This window comes from Anomaloglossus baeobatrachus, unplaced genomic scaffold (assembly GCF_048569485.1).
Source record: "Anomaloglossus baeobatrachus isolate aAnoBae1 unplaced genomic scaffold, aAnoBae1.hap1 Scaffold_406, whole genome shotgun sequence".
Classification (NCBI taxonomy): domain Eukaryota; kingdom Metazoa; phylum Chordata; class Amphibia; order Anura; family Aromobatidae; genus Anomaloglossus; species Anomaloglossus baeobatrachus.
The window spans coordinates 148,121-171,026 of NW_027443396.1; the positions used below are offsets into that span (position 1 = coordinate 148,121).

At 44.8% G+C, this 22,906-nt stretch overlaps 1 protein-coding gene across 1 annotated transcript; it reads left to right on the plus strand.

Annotated features, from left to right (window-relative positions):
* Positions 1–1,371: 1,371 nt before the first annotated feature.
* Positions 1,372–12,248, plus strand: LOC142277059 (uncharacterized). The gene is made up of 5 exons (XM_075332615.1): positions 1,372–1,528; positions 1,610–1,733; positions 1,817–1,914; positions 2,111–2,201; positions 10,596–12,248. The coding sequence occupies exons 1-5, from the start codon at positions 1,505–1,507 to the stop codon at positions 11,810–11,812; spliced, it is 1,554 nt and encodes a 517-aa protein (XP_075188730.1). The 5' UTR covers positions 1,372–1,504; the 3' UTR covers positions 11,813–12,248.
* The last annotated feature ends 10,658 nt before the right edge of the window (positions 12,249–22,906 follow it).

The following is a 22,906-nucleotide window of genomic DNA, read 5'->3' on the forward strand; positions in this document are numbered from 1 at the left end:
GTGCAGGGTATTATATATCTAGTGTGCGGCTCTGCAGGAGGAGGTAGGTGCAGGGTATTATATATCTAGTGTGCGGCTCTGCAGGTGGAGGTAGGTGCAGGGTATTATATATCTAGTGTGCGGCTCTGCAGGTGGAGGTAGGTGCAGGGTATTATATATCTAGTGTGCGGCTCTGCAGGTGGAGGTAGGTGCAGGGTATTATATATCTAGTGTGCGGCTCTGCAGGAGGAGGTAGGTGCAGGTTATTATATATCTAGTGTGCGGCTCTGCAGGTGGAGGTAGGTGCAGGTTATTATACATCTAGTGTGCGGCTCTGCAGGTGGAGGTAGGTGCAGGGTATTATATATCTAGTGTGCGGCTCTGCAGGTGGAGGTAGGTGCAGGGTATTATATATCTAGTGTGCGGCTCTGCAGGTGGAGGTAGGTGCAGGGTATTATATATCTAGTGTGCGGCTCTGCAGGTGGAGGTAGTTGCAGGGTATTATACATCTAGTGTGCGGCTCTGCAGGTGGAGGTAGGTGCAGGGTATTATATATCTAGTGTGCGGCTCTGCAGGTGGAGGTAGGTGCAGGGTATTATATATCTAGTGTGCGGCTCTGCAGGAGGAGGTAGGTGCAGGGTATTATATATCTAGTGTGCGGCTCTGCAGGTGGAGGTAGGTGCAGGGTATTATATATCTAGTGTGCGGCTCTGCAGGTGGAGGTAGGTGCAGGGTATTATATATCCAGTGTGCGGCTCTGCAGGTGGAGGTGTGTGGAGATTCCCCATTACTGGGGCAGGGGGCATTAACCCCTTCAGCTCTGAGACTTTCTTGGAGTTTTTCTCTCGCTGATTTCTATGAATCGTGAGGATTTTGTTCCTTTTCCTCTGATAGATACAAACGCCCCAACTATGAGAGGCCGGAAGTGAGGAAACCCGTCTGCCCTCAGTCCCCGGCCCTTTTCTGCCCCCCACACAGTATAATGTTCCCCCAGAATGTTCTCGTTATATGTTCCCCTTATTATCTCCAGTAATTGTATTATTACAGCGGATTCTCTATGATGTTATATCGTCATCTTCTCCCCATTCAGGTCCCTACAATATCGGATCCTCTCAGTGGAGATCTTCTATAGAAGAGAATTCTCCTGATTGCCCCGTGAAGGATGGATATGGACAGGGACAAGATGGCGGAGAGGATATTACACCTCACCCTAGAGATCCTCTTCCGGCTTACTGGAGAGGTGAGAGATTCTGATGACGTCACATTACATCATTCTTATCTATGGGAATAACAGATGGACAGAACTGGAGAGGTGAGGACTCTGGAAATGTCTGGAGTGAGATTTATTACTGTGTCTCTCCATAACCAGGATTACACAGTAGTGAAGAAGACCTCTAGTGAGCGCTGTCAGGCCCCTGTGTCTGAGGGATGGGGAAGACCCCTGAGCCCAATCACAGGGCCTCCACCTCACCCCCCGATACATGAGGACATCAATGACCAGAAGATCCTAGAACTCACCTACAAGATGATTGAGCTGCTGACTGGAGAGGTGACACTGCTGGGAATGCTGGGACATTATACAGTAACGCTATGAAGGGATCGGGGGTGACTGTATCATTGTATGTGTCAGGTTCCTATAAGGTGTCAGGACGTCACTGTCTATTTCTCCATGGAGGAGTGGGAGTATTTAGAAGGACACAAAGATCTGTACAAGGACGTCATGATGGAGGTTCCCCAGCCCCTCACATCACCAGGTAATAGACAGGACTAAATACACACGGCCTATAATTATCTGTATGTAAGGAATGAATTCAATCCCTGTATGTGTCTCCTCCAGGTCTATCCAGTAAGAGGACAACACCAGAGAGATGTCCCCGTCCTCTTCTCCCACAGGACTGTAAACAAGAAGATCCCGATGTTCCTCAGGATCATCAGGTAGATGGAGAGAAGGTGCCATGAAATCTCCTATGATGTGTAGACGGCTGTGAAGGTCTTGTGCTCAGTCTTGTTATATCCTCCAGTATTATATGTGTTATACTTGTGTAATGAGAGCGGTGGAGATGGCAGGATTAGAGCTGATCATAGATGGGACTTCTCCATCTGTCTGTGACTTTTACAGTATTTGTTTCAGGGGGAAGATCTGCCCCATATTAATACTACAGAGACATATGTGAGGGGTGATGAGCAGAGTAAAGAGGGGATTTCTACAGATAACCGCCCAGGTGAGTAGTGACCACTAAATGCAGAGAAGTCACAGATTCTTCTCAGTCACCGGCTGTGGCTGCTTTATCAGGGTTGTAGTCCGGCCATAGAAAATGGTCACCATTCTGCTGCTAGACCACCACATGCTCCTCCACCCAATACTGACCCCATTATTTTGGGCATTGGACACCCTTCTGTTGGAGTGGGATCTGTATCAGCCAGATCTTACAGGTAGGATCCATCCTATCCTCTGAAATTAGATGTTAACCCTTAGCTGCCCAGATCTCTAATCTAGAAAGCCAAATGACAGCGTACGTAGAATATGCAGACATAGTTACATAGTTACATAGTTACTTAGGTTGAAAAAAGACCTCGGTCCATCCAGTTCAACCTTCCTCCACCAGTTCTACATTTAGTCACTAAGTCATTTATAACCAACAATGTTTTGTGTACTGAGGAAATCATCCAGCCCTTTTTTAAAAGCTGTTATAGTATCTGCCATTACTACCTCTTGTGGTAGGGCATTCCACAGTCTGACCGCTCTAACTGTAAAGAACCCTTTCCTATTTAGGTGTCGGAATCGCTTTTCTTCCACTCGCAGTGAGTGCCCCCTGGTCCTTAGTATTGTTTTCGGAAGAAATAAGTTATGTGCCAGTCCTTTATATTGACCACACATGTATTTATACATATAAATGAGATCTCCTCTGAGACGTCTTTTTTCTAAGCTAAACATATCTAACTTTTTCAACCTGTCATCATATGGGAGGCCTTCCATTCCTTGTAATAGTCTAGTTGCCCGCCTTTGAACTGACTCTAACTTCTGAATGTCCTTTTTAAAATGTGGAGCCCAAAACTGGATCCCGTATTCCAGATGTGGCCTTACAAGTGATTTATAGATGGGTAACAATACGTTGGGATCACGGGATCTAATCTCTCTTTTTATACACCCTAGAATCTTGTTTGCTTTAGCAGCTGCTGCCTGACATTGAGTGCTGCTGCTCAGCTTATTTGTAATGAGAATACCCAAGTCCTTCTCCTGTTCTGTAGTCCCGAGTTTACTTCCATTTAATGTATACGCAGCTATAGGATTACTCCGTCCTAGGTGCATTACTTTACATTTATCAACATTAAATCTCATTTGCCAAGTATCTGCCCATTCTGACATCTTATCCAGATCTTTTTGTAATATTGTACTATCCAGGTCAGTTTTTAATATCCTACATAGTTTGGTGTCATCGGCAAAGACTGACACTGTACTATCAATCCCATCCACAAGGTCATTAATATAGAGAGTAAAAAGAATTGGTCCTAGCACAGATCCCTGCGGCACCCCACTGCTGACTATAGCCCATTTAGAGAATGTAGCATTTATGACTACTCTTTGTTTCCTATCTTTTAGCCAATTCCTTACCCAGTTGCATATTGTGTCCCCTAGTCCTTGCTTCTGGAGCTTTAGTATAAGGCTATTATGTGGTACAGTATCAAATGCCTTTGCAAAGTCCAAATAAATCACATCAGCTGCATTACCAATATCCAGGTTTGCACTTACCCCCTCATAGAACCCCAACAGGTTGGTTAGACACGACTTATCTTTCATGAATCCATGCTGTTTGTCAGTTATCATATTATTTTCTGCAATATATTTTTGCATGTCATCCCTTAAAATGCCCTCAAAAACTTTGCATACTACTGATGTCAGGCTTACTGGACGGTAGTTGCCTGGATCTACCCTCTTACCTTTCTTAAATATCGGTACCACATCAGCAATCCTCCAATCCTGAGGCACCAACCCTGTTACAAGTGAGTCTAAAAAGATGAGATACAGCGGTCTGTCGATTACGGAGCTCAATTCCCTCAATATTCGTGGATGAATGCCATCTGGCCCTGGGGATTTGTCAATGTTTAATTTACTCAGACGTAGGCGTACTTCATCTTGTGTTAAATTAATTATATCAGGTGGTGGACTTTGATTTTTCACTTGTTGAATGATCCCTGGTACAGTCAGTTCCTTGGTGAATACAGATGAGAAATGCCTATTTAATATCTCAGTTTTTTGTTTGTCCTCTATAACTAACTTGTTATTATATTTTAAGGGTCCGATACTATCCTTTGTTTTCCTTTTGGCATTAATGTATTTATAAAAGATTTTGGGATTTATTTTAATGTCATTGGCGATTTTTGTTTCAGTAGCTAGTTTTGCTTGTTTGATTTCTTTTTTGCATTGCCTATTGATATCTTTATACTCCTGCAATGCTATTTCTGTATTCTCAGCCTTTAAGATGTTAAACGCCCTTTGTTTTTGTTTTATTATACTTTGTACAGTCTTATTTATCCATAGTGGTTTCTTTTTATTCCTGGATATTTTATTACCAGAGGGTATAAGTTTTTTACAGGACTCTAGCAGTATATCCTTAAACTTACCCCATTTATGTTCGGTATCCCCAGTTACCATGACTCTGTCCCAATCTACACATTTAAGCTCTTCCCTTAATTTGTTGAAATCAGCTTTCCTAAAATTCCAGGTTTTAGCATTCCCCCTTTGAAATGTTCTATTGAATATTATGTCGAAGCTTACCATATTATGATCGCTGGTGCCCAAGTGCTCCCGGACCTGTAGATTTGAAATTGTATCCGGTCTATTTGACAGGACCAGATCTAGCAAATTATCTCCCCTGGTCGGTTCATCTACCATCTGAGAGAGGAAATGGTCCTGAATGGTAGATAAGAACTTACAGCTTTTAGCAGAACCAGAAGATTCTATGTCCCACTGTATGTCTGGATAGTTGAAATCCCCCCATAATAAGAACCCGATTATTATTATTAGCTGCCTTTTCAATTTGTTCCAGCATTTCACCCTCTATTTGTTCAGGTATGTTAGGAGGCTTATAGCAAACTCCAATTAGCATTTTTCCATTATTCCCCTCCCCATGTACATTTACCCATACTGACTCTACATTGTTGCTGTTCCCCTCAATGTCATCATACAACACAGGTTTTAGGTTAGATTTGATAAATATACACACCCCACCACCTTTTTGGCCTTTCCTGTCCTTCCTAAATGTACTATAACCCTGTATGTTTGTCACCCAGTCATGGCTTTCATCCAGCCAGGTTTCCGTAATGCCCACCACATCATAATCCATGGTTGACATAAGAGTCTCCAATTCATTCATTTTGTTTGCAAGACTTCTTGCATTTGCCAGTAGACATTTAATCCTATTAACACCTTTATTACTCCTAGCCTCCCTACGTTCCTTGTATGTCCCATCCCCCCCTAATCCTTCATTGACCCCTACCGTCTCCCTGTCTCTATCTGCTCTATCTATCCCCTTATTTGCTCCACTACCCTCCCTCCCCCCCGATCTTAGTTTAAAAGCTCCTCCATCCGTCTGACCATTTTCTCCCCCAGCACAGCTGCACCTTCCCCATTGAGGTGCAGCCCGTCCCTACCGTAGAGCCTGTAGCCGACTGAGAAGTCGGCCCAGTTCTCCATGAACCCGAACCCTTCCTTCCTGCACCAATTTCTAAGCCACATATTTATCTCCCTAAGCTCCCGCTGTCTTTCTAGTGACGCTCGTGGCACCGGTAGTATTTCTGAAAACACCACCTTGGAGGTCCTGGACTTCAGCTTCTCTCCTAGTTCCCTGTAATCATTTTTAAGGACCTTCCACCTGCCTCTAACTTTGTCATTAGTACCAATGTGCACCATGACCGCTGGGTTTTCCCCAGCCCCACCCAGCAATCTGTCTATCCGATCCACAATATGCCGAACCCGAGCACCCGGCAGACAACACACTGTTCGGCATTCACGGTCTCGGCGACAGATGACCCTGTCTGTCCGCCTAATTATAGAGTCCCCTACCACCAACATCTGTCTGGGCTTTGCTGCACTCCTATTTCCCTCCTTCCTACAGCAGTTGTTTTCCTGGTTGCTAGGAGCAACATCCTGCTGTAGTGACCCTAGTCCAGGCCCTTCATTCCTAATATCAGCCAAACAGGCATATTTACCAGGTTGTGCCAGGTCAGGACTAGGCTCCCTGACACTTTTCCCCCTACCTCTTCTTCTAACTGTTACCCAGCTACCTACCTCTGGGTCCTGATCTTCTGCACCTCCACCCTCCTCCATATCACTGGCCCCAGCCAGAGAAAGCTCAGTGAGCTCTAAACTCCTCTCCAGGTTTGCAATGCCCCTTAGTGTTGCAAGCTGCTTATTTAGATCAGTTACCTTGGCTTCCAAACACGCAACATGCTTGCATCGAGTGCAGACATATTCACCCTCGAACGGCTGCTCAAGGCATGCATACATCTGACAAGATACACACCTGGTAGCATTGTCCATGGAGCACCTATCAAATGGGGATCAACAGTAAAGTAGAAAAACAAAGAGAAAAAAACGAAAGAAACCCAATGGGAAACGTATAAGGATAAATTCAAACTATGTTCTTGTGTCAAACTATGTAATTGTGTTGAAACTATGCACTTATCTTAAATTCAGCACTTCACTTGAATTCAGCACCTCGCTCGCAGACAACTTAGAAAATCATGGGAAGAAGAATCTAATCTGTATGGTGGACCCCTAAGAGAAAGCGGAGGGTAGTGATGCTGGTGACCTCCTAGATTCTTAGTTTGGTGCCGTGTTCTCCAGGTGAATAAAGATTGATTGCTCTCAGTGGGAGAAACAAAATAATAATTTTTTAGTTGATGAAGAGACCTCAGTAGTCTGGAAAGCTTGCTTTGTAAAATCATTTATTTTATTTTTGTTCTCCATTAATAAGTATCATAACTACAAGATTCTTATTGTTTCTCCCACTGAGAGCAATGAATCCATCTTCCTAGAATCTCGGCATCTTATTGATGGATCTTCCTTCTCTCCCTTCTGATGAATGTGCTGATAGGGGCGTTTATAGCCAAAGTTGGGCACAGGATAGCTGTAACATATGAGAGAGGTTAGAATTATCCCACAGTGGGTACATGGAGGCCGGGCAGCCCACCCACAGGATTTCCACAATGTAATTAGAAAGAAAAGGAAAAAAGGAAAGTTATTAACACATAAAGTTCTGATATTTTTACTTTCAAGAGCCTGAAAAATATGTTCTCTGAATTCTACAAATGTCCATTATATAAGAACTTGTACTGGAGCCGTCCATTGTGGAGTCCGAGAGGCAGAAAGTAAATGTCTAATATTTTTTGAAGAAACTGATCTGACAGAAGATATTGGCCCCTACAATAGTTTGGATTGCCGAGAGCCCCCGAGCCACATACTGTAATTACTCCAGATGTCACCTCTAGTTACTAAATCACTGACGGTGAAGGCTGTCGCGGTGGAGGGCGGTCATTTTAGTAGATGTGTTATTGTCTATAGTCACAGTTTCCTCTATAGTAGTTAGTACCAAAGCCGCTCTTATTTAATTTCTTTCCACTGCAGCCAGTTTTCTGCTCCTATCCAGGCCCCATTTCTCCAATCTGACATCTGTCACTTTACATGATAACACCTTTGTAATGCTGAATCTGATCCCAGTGTTTCTGAGATTTATTTTCTGTGGCATACTCTACTTTATCTTAGCTGTAATGTTGGGTTGATTTGTTTTCCATTTATTAAAAACAAAAAACAAAAATAACCCTGAAATTCACCAAGAATGCAAAAGAATTAGAAGTGATGAAACATTGCATTTGATGCTCTTTAAACAATAGTGATACCACAACATATAGTCAGTAAATAGCATTTACCCTATTCTGCTTTAGTGTAAATGACTATTGTGACTCTACAGAAGCCATATCTGTTTATAATCAAGAGTCTTTCAGCTACAACAATTGTGGAAACTTCCATTTTTGCACTGATGGAGAAGCAGTTTGCAATAATTTTGCCCTACAAAATATTATTTAATGGCTTATTATTCCAATATACGAGAGGCAAAATGAACAAAGAGGGTTGAACATCATGGTCTACTGGTTCCTGCTCTGAGGTCTACTGTTAGGGTCAGCACACATGGCGAGTAATACGGAGCGTGTGGAATGCGATAAAATATTGCATTCCACTTGAACCAATATTACTCTATGTGGCAGCTCCCATGAGTGATTGTTTTCTCCTCACTAATCGGACCAAGAAAATAGTCGCAGCATGCTGAGGGTGGAATGTGATCTCGTTTAACTCGCACCCATTCAAGTCTATGAGGTGAGAGAAACATCGCATTGGTCTCGCGTTACACCAGTGTAACACGAGAGCAGTGCGATTCTCGCATTAGCCAGCAACGGAGGAGATAGGGAGATAAATCCCTCCCTCTCCTCTGCAGCTGTGGTCTGATTGGAGCACAGTCACATGACACTCCTGCGAGCATGAGCCGAGTGTCATGCGAGCACTCGCCGTAATCCCTGTGTGGCCTCAGCCTTAGATTGTAAATGTTTTTTGTTTTAGTAAATAATAACAATTTATAGAAGTTGAAATTTGTTTAGCTATTTTATACTTTTCAGTCGACCATCAGGGTTTTCGATAGGGGGTTACTCTGGCGCCGGGACTATGGATACTTTACTCTCGTTGGGGTTATCACAGGTGGTCGGTCCCGGCTTCGTGCCCTGGGCGCTCACTCTGCAGCTGTAGTATGGAGTACAGGGATGATTTTGGGGATATACGTGACGCCACCTGTAGTGTCTGGTAAGCGGGATATACCAGCGCTGCCCGCGTCCGACCTCTGAGGCGATGGTGACGGCAGCTTAAGATTTCTCAGCTCCCCACAGGTGGAGCTATTTTACCTCAGGGCGGAGGGTCGCTGACCAGGAGGGAAGCGACCGAGTGGTGATGGCTGCCTTCTTCTCTGATGTCGCGGGGTCCTGTCGAACGGCGGAGAGATGACACACCGAATTCGCATCAGTTCAAACAAGTCCTTTTTACTAGCAGCTTTTTTGTTTTGCACAGTTCACAGCAGAAACAGTTCGGTTACCAGAAGGCCAATGGTCACAAGTTTCGGAGGAGATTTAATGACAGAGTCTCTCTCTGAGGTAACCTTTCCTTGTCTCTTTCTTGGTCCCGGCTCTGAGGGCTCTGTGACTCCCTCTTTAACCCACTCGTTAGTCTAGTCACTGGTTTTCCCAGGAGTCTGATGCTGCACGGTTTCTTTATCTATCCCGCAAAAGCGTCGTGAACTCAGCTTGGGGTTAGTAGTTAGACTCTTGATGGGTACCGGGACTCCTCTTATTTAAGATCCCAGATTAATGGTCAATGGTTTGGGGATAAACCTGACAAACCTCCTCGGTTCCGTTATACCTGTGTCGACCTGAACTCTTCAGCTGGCTCTCGCCAGACCTAAAGCGTCCTCTTTCCGTCTGGGTTACCCCTTTTCCTGTGTCTTTCTTTTCTTTTGGGGTACCCGCGCTCAGGACGTCGGGTCTATGTTATTTCTAGCCCTTCTTTCAGTCATCAATTTACTCTCGTCTTTTTTTGTCACTCTTTACTGACTGACTGTTGTTAACTGACTAACTGTCACTCAGTCATCCTGTCAATCATGTCGTGTCTCACGCTCAGCTAGGCTCCACCCCCCTATGGACCTACTCTATAAACAGTCCCAGGAATATGAAGGTAGGGGCTGCTGAGTCAATGTTACTCAATCTAATATAAGACTCTGCATTTCCTCTCTCTTTCACCTGTGACCAAAGGGCACTGCACCTTGATGTTAAGGTGCTGTATTCCCCTGTAGCGCCTAATCACAGGGGCGCCACACTTGCTAGTGTTTGCGGGAGTGGACCCACTGGGTCACAGCACTGGCTCATCCATGAGGGGCGTAACTAAGCAACTACCTTGTCTTCTGTAGAGTCTCTCATGGTGAGGATAGGCTTGTGCTAGAAGATACCTGCCTGGTGCTACTCCAGGGAGTCCCGTTATTGCAACAGCTGACCCCAGGGGGTTGGGGATAGGATAATGCAGGTCCAGCTGGCACAGCTGGTATAAATAGATGTAGTAGGTATGGTAGGTGCAGCTGGTATAGATAGATGCAGCAGGTCCGCCGGGCACAGTGGATACTAGGATACAGACATGTGTTCGCACACACAGCATAACACTCAGGAAATGGATCTAACAACTAGCAACATGTTGCCCATGCACCTCCCATTTCAGGGGGAAGGATGCCTTAACTACCTAGTGCCTCTCAGCCATAGGTTGAGAGGCACTTCCTGGTTAGGGCACACTGACCTTTTAAGAATAGGTGTGAGTGCCCTAAGCACACTTCCAGGCCCTGGGAGATGGCAGCAGGGACCGTATACACTGAAGACACCGTTGGGTGTCTAGAAGGGTAAGTGTTCTGGAGTTCCCGCTGGGGAAAGGGTGCAGGACTGTGCGGGGGCGCCAGTAAAGGCGTTACAAGCTAATTATAAATTATATCCTTAAATTTAAAAATATTATTAAAAATAATTTTTATTCTTGGCAGATGACTGTACCAGGAGATTAGAGGCACAACTGACATCTTCAATTTTAAAATCAGATAACCTTGAGATCACGCAAGATATAACTGAAGTGAAAGCCACTATTGCAGATATACCATCATCCCTTCACAGCAAAAATGTATCATCTGAGTCTATTAAACAAGTCATATCCTCTGATTCATCACAGACTATTAAGGAAAATAATTGTCACAAAAAATGCATTAAAAATGGAAGTGTTATTACAGGAAAGAAGCAATTTTCAACTTCAAAGTATCGAAAAATCCCCAAAAATATTAACACAGGGGAGAAAAGATTTTTTTCAAAGTCTGTTAGTTACCAGAGAACTCACATGGGGGAGAAGCCTTTCTCGTGTTCAGAATGCGGGCAATATTTTACACGTAAGTCAAGTCTTGTTATACATCAGAGAATTCACACAGGGGAGAAACCATTTTCATCTTCAGAATGTAGGAAATGTTTTAACCAAAAATCACATCTTATTACACATCAGAGAACTCACACAGAGGAGAAGCCTTTTTCATGTACAGAATGTGGGAAATGTTTTGTAGATCAGTCCCATTTTGTTACACATCAGAAAACTCACACAGGGGAGAAGACGTTTTCATGTTCAGAATGTGGGAAATGTTTTAACCGCAAATCAAATTTTGTTATACATCAGAGAACTCACACAGGGCAGAAGCCATATTCATGTTCAGAATGTGGGAAATGTTTTAACCAAAAATCACATCTTGTTAGACATCAGAAAACTCACACAGGGGAGAAGACGTTTTCATGTTCAGAATGTGGTAAATGTTTTACCCGAAAATCAAATTTTGTTATACATCAGAGAACTCACACAGGGGAAAAGCCTTTTTCATGTTCAGAATGTGGGAAATGTTTTAACCAAAAATCAAATCTTGTTACACATCAGAGAACTCACACAGGGGAAAAGCCTTTTTCATGTTCAGAATGTGGGAAATGTTTTGCACATCAGTCCTATTTTGTTACACATCAGAGATCTCACACAGGGCAGAAGCCATATTCATGTTCAGAATGTGGGAAATGTTTTAACCAAGCATCACATCTTGTTACACATCAGAGAACTCACACAGGGGAAAAGCCTTTTTCATGTTCAGAATGTGGGAAATCTTTTGCAGCTCAATCAAATCTTACTAAACACCAAAGAATTCACACAGGGGAGAAATTCTTGACATGTTTAGAATAACGGAAATATTTTACACACAAATAGCATCTTTTAAAACTCACAAAGAAAGAAGGCATTATCATACCTAGAAGGTGAGAAATGTTTCACTTAATTTATAAATTGTTGACCAGTAAGAAAAATTCACAGGGGGGAGAAAATATAGATTTAACAAACTAAACAAATAAACACAAAAGAGACAGTCAAAGTAAAGGCAAGTAAGGAAAGAAGAAAGGCAAAGCACATTAGAAGTTACATTAGAATTATAATATATACAGTTAGTAATAGACGTCTGTTTTCTAAATGTCTAATAAAAAGCAATATTCCATGTGCACAGAACATTTCACATTGTTATATATTTATACATTCATTAGTTACTTTCAGCGCACAATCTCCATGTCTGAACAATGTCTGTAACTTCTCTATACTACAATAATAAACATGTTCATATTACAAATTACTATCTCCATCTACCATCCATTCCTTCTTTGTGGGAACATCTGATGTGATTGAGTTTTATAAAATGTCTTTTCGTTAAGTTTAGTAGTTTTTTTCCCATCATTGGGACCTGACTCCCTTCTCTATTCCCCAATAAACAGATTATAGGTTCTAAGGGGAGTTTGATTGTAAATTCTTACTAAATTGTCCAAATAACCTGACACCCAAACCATTTTTTCAATAAAGTCTGATTATCTAAACTAATGTTTTTGATTTATTTTTTTTCTCCATTTGCTTTAATAATAATAATATTAATAATAATAAAAAATAAAATGCCCCTTTCCATATTTCCCCAATCCGAAATGCTAGTGTAGGTTTATCTATTCAGAGACGTCATGTACAGAAATATTAGGCCTACAGCAACATCACATATGTTATACAGAAGAATAGCGCTGTCTCCATAGCTCTTTATACAATGACTTATAGATGAGACAAGCTCCTCATATTTCGGCAGTTTCTATGTTACTCAGATGCTTTTTATATGAATAAGATCAGTGAGTCTTATTATACCGAGTAGAGAAGCTCCAGGGACAAAGACCCCATCTTGTACTGACACGCTGGAAGCCCGAAGTCTCCAGCCCCAGGGCCCAGAGTCTCTCATTTTTGGCTCTGGCGTTTCCTTTAGACTAACTCCCTTCTCATACTGTCCTGTAGTAATGACTTTGTTAATCACGTTTTGTCGGAGTCGTCTGAATCCATCTAAATGTTATCAATTTATGTGTAAGAAACCATAATCGTCCTACCGCAGTTTTCCCGCGTGTGTCCAGTGTCAGTTCTTCTATATTCCCTTATATAAAACCTTGGTGTCTCCAACCAAACCTGCTGATTAGGATTTTACAATTGTAATAACTTTACTCCAAATAAGTATTTATACTCCGCAGCCTGTGTATAAGATCCGCAGCTTCCGCTCAGCACTTCCCACCTTTGTCCTCTGTGGAGGAACATAGGGTCCTGTATCCCCTATGGATGATTTATAGTTCTGGCAGTCTACAATGTCCACTCGGGATACAGATCTCACACCTTCAAGGATCCTTGTCCATTGATCGTCAGTAATGACCCAATGTCCCTTTTCCTTTTACGTATAATAAGAAGATAAAAAGTGAGGCCTTTATCTCCAAAGTGTTTTTATTTTAGATCATAATTAACCTCTTCACGAACGCGAACAGTAAAATTAGATTCTATTTTTACGGGATTTAACTATCAGGGACGTAACTTTACTGTCTAAAATTCATCTGATTGCTGTGGCCATAGCAAAGGCTTTCAAATGATGCCCCCTGCTGTTTCTTACAGCTGGGGACCATTCCTTAACCCCGGAGTGGGGTGGCATCGCCACCCCGCCATCCACAATTGTTGTGATTGGCTGTTCAAATCTGAACCTCCAATCACAGAAATCGCATTGTTTCACATAAACTAAATGCCTAAAATAGTGGAATCCAGCTATGATCGGTGTTTCAGGTGCAACGATCAGTGGCTGAAGGCCAGCAAACACGACGCCCTCCTCCTCCCCACAGCACTGATTGGAGCGATTGTGCTATGACGCGCAATTGCTACAATCAGCGTACAGTGGGGCCGGCTGACCCTGGTGGTGATGTCTCTCCCAAGGCTTGTTTTTTGCCTGGAGAGCCCTCCCCAGCCAGTCTGCGCCATGCCCTGCTGGGACTTGTAGTTCCACACCTCTGCCCGATCTCTGCTGCGCTGCCTGTAAGTACCGCTCTTCTCCTATCTCTCCGGCTTTCCGACCTCCCCGTCCCCCATTCCCATGGCTTCTACTGTCCCCTGCCCCTTCCCCCCCCCCACCTCGGCTTCTCCTGTCCCCATCTTACAGTTAGGTCCAGAAATATTTGGACAGTGACACAATTTTGGCGAGTTGGGCTCTGCATGCCACCACATTGGATTTGAAATGAAACCTCTACAACAGAATTCAAGTGCAGATTGTAACGTTTAATTTGAAGGTTTGAACAAAAATATCTGATAGAAATTGTAGGAATTGTACACATTTCTTTACAAACACTCCACATTTTAGGAGGTCAAAAGTAATTGGACAAATAAACCAAACCCAAACAAAATATTTTTATTTTCAATATTTTGTTGCGAATCCTTTGGAGGCAATCACTGCCTTAAGTCTGGAACCCATGGACATCACCAAACGCTGGGTTTCCTCCTTCTTAATGCTTTGCCAGGCCTTTACAGCCACAGCCTTCAGGTCTTGCTTGTTTGTGGGTCTTTCCGTCTTAAGTCTGGATTTGAGTAAGTGAAATGCATGCTCAATTGCGTTAAGATCTGGTGATTGACTTGGCCATTGCAGAATGTTCCACTTTTTTGCACTCATGAACTCCTGGGTAGCTTTGGCTGTATGCTTGGGGTCATTGTCCATCTGTACTATGAAGCGCCGTCCGATCAACTTTGCGGCATTTGGCTGAATCTGGGCTGAAAGTATATCCCGGTACACTTCAGAATTCATCCGGCTACTCTTGTCTGCTGTTATGTCATCAATAAACACAAGTGACCCAGTGCCATTGAAAGCCATGCATGCCCATGCCATCACGTTGCCTCCACCATGTTTTACAGGGGATGTGGTGTGCCTTGGATCATGTGCCGTTCCCTTTCTTCTCCAAACTTTTTTCTTCCCATCATTCTGGTACAGGTTGATCTTGGTCTCATCTGTCCATAGAATACTTTTACAGAACTGAGCTGGCTTCATGAGGTGTTTTTCAGCAAATTTAACTCTGGCCTGTCTATTTTTGGAATTGATGAAAGGTTTGCATCTAGATGTGAACCCTTTGTATTTACTTTCATGGAGTCTTCTCTTTACTGTTGACTTAGAGACAGATACACCTACTTCACTGAGAGTGTTCTGGACTTCAGTTGATGTTGTGAACGGGTTCTTCTTCACCAAAGAAAGTATGCGGCGATCATCCACCACTGTTGTCATCCGTGGACGCCCAGGCGTTTTTGAGTTCCCAAGCTCACCAGTCAATTAATTTTTTCTCAGAATGTACCCGACTGTTGATTTTGCTACTCCAAGCATGTCTGCTATCTCTCTGATGGATTTTTTCTTTTTTTTCAGCCTCAGGATGTTCTGCTTCACCTCAATTGAGAGTTCCTTAGACCGCATGTTGTCTGGTCACAGCAACAGCTTCCAAATGCAAAACCACACACCTGTAATCAACCCCAGACCTTTTAACTACTTCATTGATTACAGGTTAACGAGGGAGACGCCTTCAGAGTTAATTGCAGCCCTTAGAGTCCCTTGTCCAATTACTTTTGGTCCCTTGAAAAAGAGGAGGCTATGCATTACAGAGCTATGATTCCTAAACCCTTTCTCCGATTTGGATGTGAAAACTCTCATATTGCAGCTGGGAGTGTGCACTTTCAGCCCATATTATAAATATAATTGTATTTCTGAACATGTTTTTGTAAACAGCTAAAATAACAAAACTTGTGTCACTGTCCAAATATTTCTGGACCTAACTGTATATCCGCTTGCCTGCTGCCGCCGCTGTCTGCTTACTCCTGCCGGGTCATCCAAGGTCTTCATCTGTCTGAACTCACCGTGCAGTGGGAGCCTCCGTCGCTGGGTCCTTCCTGGGTCCTAGCTTAAGTCGTCCATCTAGCTGCCTGCTGCAGAATTCCTCTGTTTACTGATCTTCCTGGTTCTGTGAATATAATTTTTTTTGTCTGTCATCCCACGTGGTTTTTTGCACCCCATCCGTTTGTGTGTCCTGCAGCTGCCGAACACCGATCCATGATGCACGTAATAGATCAGCATCCGTACTCCCATTTTGGGCAGAACTTTTTTTTTTGCTTTTGATTGACGTCGGTTTAGTATGTTTCTTTTTTATGTTACCAAATTTGAATCTCCTTTCTATTTTCTCTTTTTCTTTCTAGTTTTTTTTTTTCTACTCAAAGAAAATAGATTCACAGAAACACACATACACTCAGAGTTTAGTTCTTTTTATTTTTTTTCACATGCTCCACACACCGTACACAATATCCCTAGGTTCCTTGGGGGGGGGGGTGGCGTCACATGTGGGGGGTTTCCATTGTTTAGGCACGTCAGAGGCTCTTAAAATGCAACATGGCTTCTGCTAACTATTCCAGACAATTTTGTGTTTGAAATTTTTTTTTTGCCTTCTGAGCCCTACCGTACATCTAAACAGTGGTTTCCTCCCACATATGGGGTATCAAAATACTCAGGAGAAATTGCCCAACTTATTTTGAGGTCCATTTTATCCTGTTGTCCTTATGAAAATCAAAAAATAGAGACTAAAGCGGGCTTTACACGCTGTGATCTCACTAGCGAGATCGCAAGCGATCGTACCCGCCCCCGCCAGTTGTGCGACACGGGCAAATCGCTGCCCGTGGCGCACAACCTCGCTTAACCCCATCACGGACTTACCTTCCCTGCGACGTCACTCTGGCTGGCGATCCGCCTCCTTTCTAAGGGGGCGGTTTGTGCGGCGTCACAGCGACGTCACACGGCAGCCGTCCAATAGCAGAGGAGGGGCGGAGATAAGCGTCCGGAACACCTCCTTCCTTCCTCATTGCCGGTGGACGCAGGTAAGAAGATGTTCCTCGTTCCTGCGGTGTCACACATAGCGATGTGTGCTGCCGCAGGAACGACTAACAACATTGCTAAGATCCTGAAAATGATTTTTTGTTTCAGGACGACCTCTCCGCGGCAAACTATTTTGACCGCATTTGCGATCATTTAAGGTCGCTATTTAAGGTCGCTCGTACTTGTCACACACTGCGATATCGTTAATGTTGCCGGATGTGCGTCACAAACACCGTGACCCCGACCATAATTCATTAACGATATTGCAGCGTGTAAGAACGTTTTTGTGGTAAAAATTTTTTTTTTTTCATTTTCACAATGAAATGCAATTGAATAGGGCGGTCGTTCAATAGCCACACATTCCGCACCTGCCACTGTGACAGGACTTGCAAGTTGACTAGTAGCAATTCCATCTTTAGACCCTGTGCACACACTGCATTTTTGCTCCATTTTTGGGTGGTTTGTTGCCCAAAACTGCATGCATTGCCTTCCCCAGCAAAGTCTATGAGAATTCAGAAAGGCTGTGTGCACGTTGCTTCTTTTTTTCCTTGCAGTTTTGGTTGCAGAAAAAAAATGCAGCATGTCAATTCTTTCTGCATGTTGTCCCTACGTTTCGGAGGACTGGCAGATCAATCCCCCCTGACTCAGGGTCAATGGGGGGGATTGATCCCCAGTATCTGGCCAGATGCTGGTCCCCATAGACTTTAGAATCTGGCGCAAAGGGGTAGGAGCAAGTCCTTCATACTCCCCGATCACCAGCATGGCTGTCACACTGCTCCTGCAGCCTCTCATTCTTCTCCCAGGCCACTCATACATATTCACTGCTTCCGTTGCCCACTGGTCGCTGTGATTGGTTGCAGTCAGATTCGCCCCCACCCTGAATGACAGCTGTCTGACTGCAACTCATCACAGACGTCGGTGGATGGGTCTATATCGTACAGTAAAATAAATAATAACTGCATGCAATCCCCTCTATTTTCCACAGCTGGGGGCTGGTATTCTCAGACTGGGGAGGCCTATGGTTATTAGGCTGCCCCCAGCCTAAAAATATCAGACTGCCAAATCATCCCAATTACCCTGGTGCAGTGTCAATCGGGGTAATACGGAGTTAATATCAGCCCATAGCTAACATAAACTGCTAGATTAGTGAAGGCAGGCAACTATGAGACACCCCATCAGTAATCTGTAAGTGAAAGTAAATAAACACAAACTCCCCAAAAATCCTTTAGCTAAAATGAAAGAGAAAAAAAAGCACCCTCTTAACACTTTATTAACCACTGAACACCACTCCGGGTTCGACGTAATCCACACGAGGTCCTACATTGCTTCCAACACTGCTACATCTGACGTTCACAACGAGCGCCATAAAACAAGACTGCCCGCTGTGAGCTGCATGCAGCAACTGGAGTGAGCCGCGTGATCAGCGGTGATATCACTCAGGTTATTTCCGGTCAGATTGAGCACTCCAGCTGTGACCGCACATCACATGAGTGATGTCACCGTTGATTGCATGGCTCACTTTAGTCGCAGCCTGAACCTCACAGCGAGCAGTCATGTTCTATGGCTCTGTGAGATTCAGATGTAGCAGTGCTGGAAGACTCATGGGACCTGGTGTGGATTACGTCGAACCTGGAGGGGTGTTTTAAGGAGTTAATAAAGTGGTAAAAGAGGGTGCTTTTTTGTCTTATTTCAGCTAAAGGATTTTTGGGGTGTGTATTTACTTTCACTTACAGATTAGTGAATAGGGGTGTCTCAGATGCCTGTGTGACGCCCCTGTACTAGTCAGGGTGTTAAAGGGTACTGTACTCTCTTTTATCTTCTGGTGCTGGACTAAACCCCCCATGGTTCCGGGATCCTGACTGTTGGTGTTGCTCCATCAGCATTCAAATCCTAACCATACCTCACACCACACCCTGTCAGGCACACCAGTGGGTAGTCTAGCTGGAATAAGGCCACCCGCCTAGGGGTCAGGCAGACTAGTGGGAGGGGAGAGTCAGTTGAGTGGTAGCTCCCTGAGAGTGAGGTGCTGCGAGTAGGAGCTCCCTGGAGAGCAGTGGTACTCCTCAGAGAGTGAGAAGGGAGGGGAGTTGGAGCTCCCTGGGAGCTAGGTCGTAGACGGTGGTCTGGGACCGGAGGAGTCAGAGACCCGGTCGCAGAGTACTAGCGAAAGGAGCCAGACTTAGTTTTGGAGAACAGTTGGCACCGGAGTACCTAGTAACTGAACCGGTACAGAGCACGGCGGGGTACCCTAGATCAGGGAGTAGCTTCAAGCAACCTGATAATTAACCTGCGGATGATAGTATCTCTATGAACTGTCCCCAAGACTTCAGAGATCGAAGGCATCAATACAACGAGGGGGATAGGGCTTTCCAACCCATGCAGCCCACTGAAATCCCAAGTGTCAGCCATCGAGAGCATAGCTTCCTTACCTAATCGTGAGGAGCGGGACCCTGAAAGCTTCAGGCCGAGTGTTCACACAGAAGATCTAACACTAGTGCATGGATGCAAGGTACTGACCACCCGCAACACCAAAGGGAGCGGACTCCCGGATGGGCTCACCCCAGAGAGGAAGTGAGTACGTGGTCCTGTTCTGGTTCCAACCAGCGCTGCGCTCCCCAGCACCTCCACCATCCAGAGTCCCGGGGCCTCCCCTACCCGTGGAGGGAACGTCATCTTGTGCCCCACTCCATCTCCCCGGGTACTCCCATCGGCAGCGGCGGTACTCCCCTTACCGCGAACCATGGGTGGCGTCACTAACACTTATCCCCTGTAAATACTCCTGGTTTAGGGATTTTAGTCCGTGACGCCACCCACGGGTTGTGGTGAAGATGGGCACCACCGCTGCTGGTGACGGGGATCCCGGGAGCGATGGTAGGGAACAGCTGGGATGTTGTTTTCCCCCTCCGTGGGTAGGGGTTGGTGTTCCCGGGGCCCGGTGAGGTGATGGGCAGGCAGGGTCGGTGAGGTGCAGGGTTGCAGGTACAGCGCGGCGCAGTGCTGGATGGCACAGGTGTACTCACTCAGCAAATGAGGCACAAAGTCTCCGGTAAACCAAACGGCTGGATGGACGGGTCCCACAGCCGGCTGCTGTGTCTCTCCCTGGACAGGTGATGGTGGCTGTTGTGGAGACACGGGGCTCAGTGGGTGCTCTCGTCCACTAAAACACGCCGCCTTTAGAAAGACAGCGTGGCTCAGGGCTCAGCTCATCCCAACTGAACAGCGGCCTCCTTAACCGTGGGCGTAACACTACTCAGACAACACAGGATGAGGGAACCACAATAATTAGACTTTATTGGATCCCCAAACAATTAACGGCACATAACACATAACCAGCAAAACACACAAATGTAACAGGCAACAGAGTCTCACCCTTCCACTGGCTCACCAGGGATTTAGAATGTCCTTGCCTCAGAGGTTCCAGGGCCGCTTATTCCAATCCAGCAGCACCCCGCTTTTGGCGGGCACTGACCGAGAAAGGAATAGCGCCAGATTTAGGAAGCTGGCTGAGGTCTGCAAAGTCTGTTCCAGGTGACTGAACTGTCCCAACCTGAGTGTCCTCCTTAGGTAGTCCTGTATGATGATACAATCCTGGCAGCCGGAGTCGAAATCCCTAGGCTGTGGATATGGTCTCCAACCGGAACCGGAGTCCCTAGATTGAAGCCATAAGATATCCTGATCCTCTAGTCAGCTCCAAAGAGCTTAGACTGGATCCATCAGCATCCATCAACAACCTGGTGGCTTAAAGAAGTCCCTTTTTATAGCCACAGCCTTCCACTTGGATACACTGCGTCCTCATCGATTGGTTGGACAAGATCGCCTCTCCCATTGGATGAATCTCAAGCTGCATGGACAATGTTCAGTTAAATGGTCTGCATAGAAAGACTGAAGATATCTACATGAAGTCTGCAAGTCACAGACTCGACAATGGCTACTAAGGTAATCACATTAGCAATACACAACTACAATACAATGGTTACTGGAAAAGTGTGGAGAACAATACGTCTGGCTTTCAGTGGCCAACACAATTACATTGAGTCAACAAGAGTCTTTTTAAAAACAATGAGGGACTTCTCCCCTGTCTATAAACAATCTATCATGCTGTCTGGCTGAATTTTAAGAAACTTTAATCCATGAGAGTCCATGTCGTCACATTCCTCCCCCTTCTTAATATTAGCCAGACATGATAGGCTTCCGATCATCCTTCTCCTCTTGTCGGGAAAGCCCATCCGCATTTCCATGGTTCTTGCCCTGTTTATGGGAGATGGAAAAATTGTAAGATTGTAATGCCAGACTCCACCTGAGCAAGCGTCCGTTGTCCCCGGCAGTGCGATTTAGCCAACTCAATGGATTGTGGTCAGTGAGGACTGTGAACTCATTGCCATAGAGGTAGGGCTGCAATTTTTTTAGGGCCCAGACTATGGCCAGGCATTCTTTTTCTATAGTGGCGTAAGCCCTCTCTCGGTCCAACAGCTTCCGGGAGAGGTACGCTATCGGATGTTCCCCACCGTTGTCCCCCACTTGGCTAAGTACAGCTCCTAGTCCTGTGTCCGATGCGTCTGTTTGGACAATGAATCTGCGACGGAAGTCAGGAGCAGTCAAGACTGGGCTTTGGGCTAGCCGGTCTTTCAATTGGAGGAACGCAGTTTCACATTCTGGGGTCCAGATAAGGTTACGGGCATATCTTTTGGTTGTCAGGTCAGTGAGTGGTTTTGCTATGGTACTGTAATTGGGGATAAACTTTCGATAGTAGTTTGCGGTTCCTAGAAACACACGGACCTGTTTTTGATTGACCGGGCGTGCCCACTGGATAATGGCTTCTACTTTTGCAGGTTCGGGACGAATGCACCCACTTCCCATCCGATGTCCCAGGTATAGCACTTCGGCCATCCCCATTTGGCATTTGTCAGGTCGGATGGTGAGCTGGGCTTTGGCTACCTTCTGCAGCACCTGGGACACATGCTGAAGATGCTCTTCCCAAGTGTCGCTGAAGATAGCGATGTCATCCAAATAGGCCTGGGCATACCCCTGACATCCCTCTAGTAAATGGTCTACCATCCTCTGGAAGGTGGCTGGGGCATTTTTCATCCCAAAAGGCATGCTGGTAAACTCAAAGAGGCCAAAAGGTGAAATGGTGGAAGGGGATGAGGGTAAAGCCAACCTGCTGAATGACTTTTTTTCTACGGTTTTTATACAAGAAAATGCCATGGCAGATGACATGACCAGTGATACCATAAATTCACCCTTGAATATTACCTGCTTAACCCAGCAGGAAGTACGCCGCCGCCTCGAAATCACTAAGGTTGACAAATCTCCGGGCCCGGATGGCATACACCCCAGAGTACTACAGGAATTGAGTTCTGTGATAGACCATTATTTTTAATCTTCTCAGATTCCTTAATAACAGGGTCGGTACCGCAGGACTGGCGCATAGCAAATGTGGTGCCAATATTCAAAAAGGGGACAAAAACTGAGCCGGGAAATTATAGGCCGGTATGTTTAACCTCTACGGTTGGTAAAATCCTTGAGGGTTTCTTGAGAGATGCTATACTGGAGTATCTCAAGAAAAATAACCTTATGACAGAGTATCAACATGGGTTTATGAGGGATCGATCCTGTCAAACTAATTTGATCAGCTTCTATGAAGAGGTAAGTTCAAGCCTGGACCAGGGAAATGCAGTGGATGTTGTGTATATGGACTTTTCAAAAGCTTTTGATACAGTGCCACACAAAAGGTTGGTACATAAAATGAGAATAATGGGGATAGGGGAAAATATGTGTAACTGGGTTAAAAACTGGCTCAGTGATAGGAAACAAAGGGTGGTTATTAATGGTACGTACTCGGACTGGGTCTCAGTTCATAGTGGGGTACCACAGGGGTCAGTATTGGGCCCGCTTCTTTTCAACATATTTATAAATGACCTTGTTGGGGGCATGCAGAGTAGAATTTCAATATTTGCAGATGATACTAAACTCTGCAGGGTAATCAATACAGAGGAGGATAATTTTATATTACAGGGAGATTTATGTAAATTGGAGGATTGGGCTGAGAAGTGGCAATTGAA

What these genes read in the sequence shown, in the direction of transcription:
- LOC142277059 (XM_075332615.1), top strand. Translation starts at nt 1,505, where the DNA reads ATGATTGAGCTGCTGACTGGAGAG. An exon ending in TTGAGCTGCTGACTGGAGAG is followed by an intron (nt 1,529 to 1,609) that starts GTGACACTGCTG and finishes TGTATGTGTCAG; the next exon opens with GTTCCTATAAGGTGTCAGGA. An exon ending in TTCTACAGATAACCGCCCAG is followed by an intron (nt 2,202 to 10,595) that starts GTGAGTAGTGAC and finishes TATTCTTGGCAG; the next exon opens with ATGACTGTACCAGGAGATTA.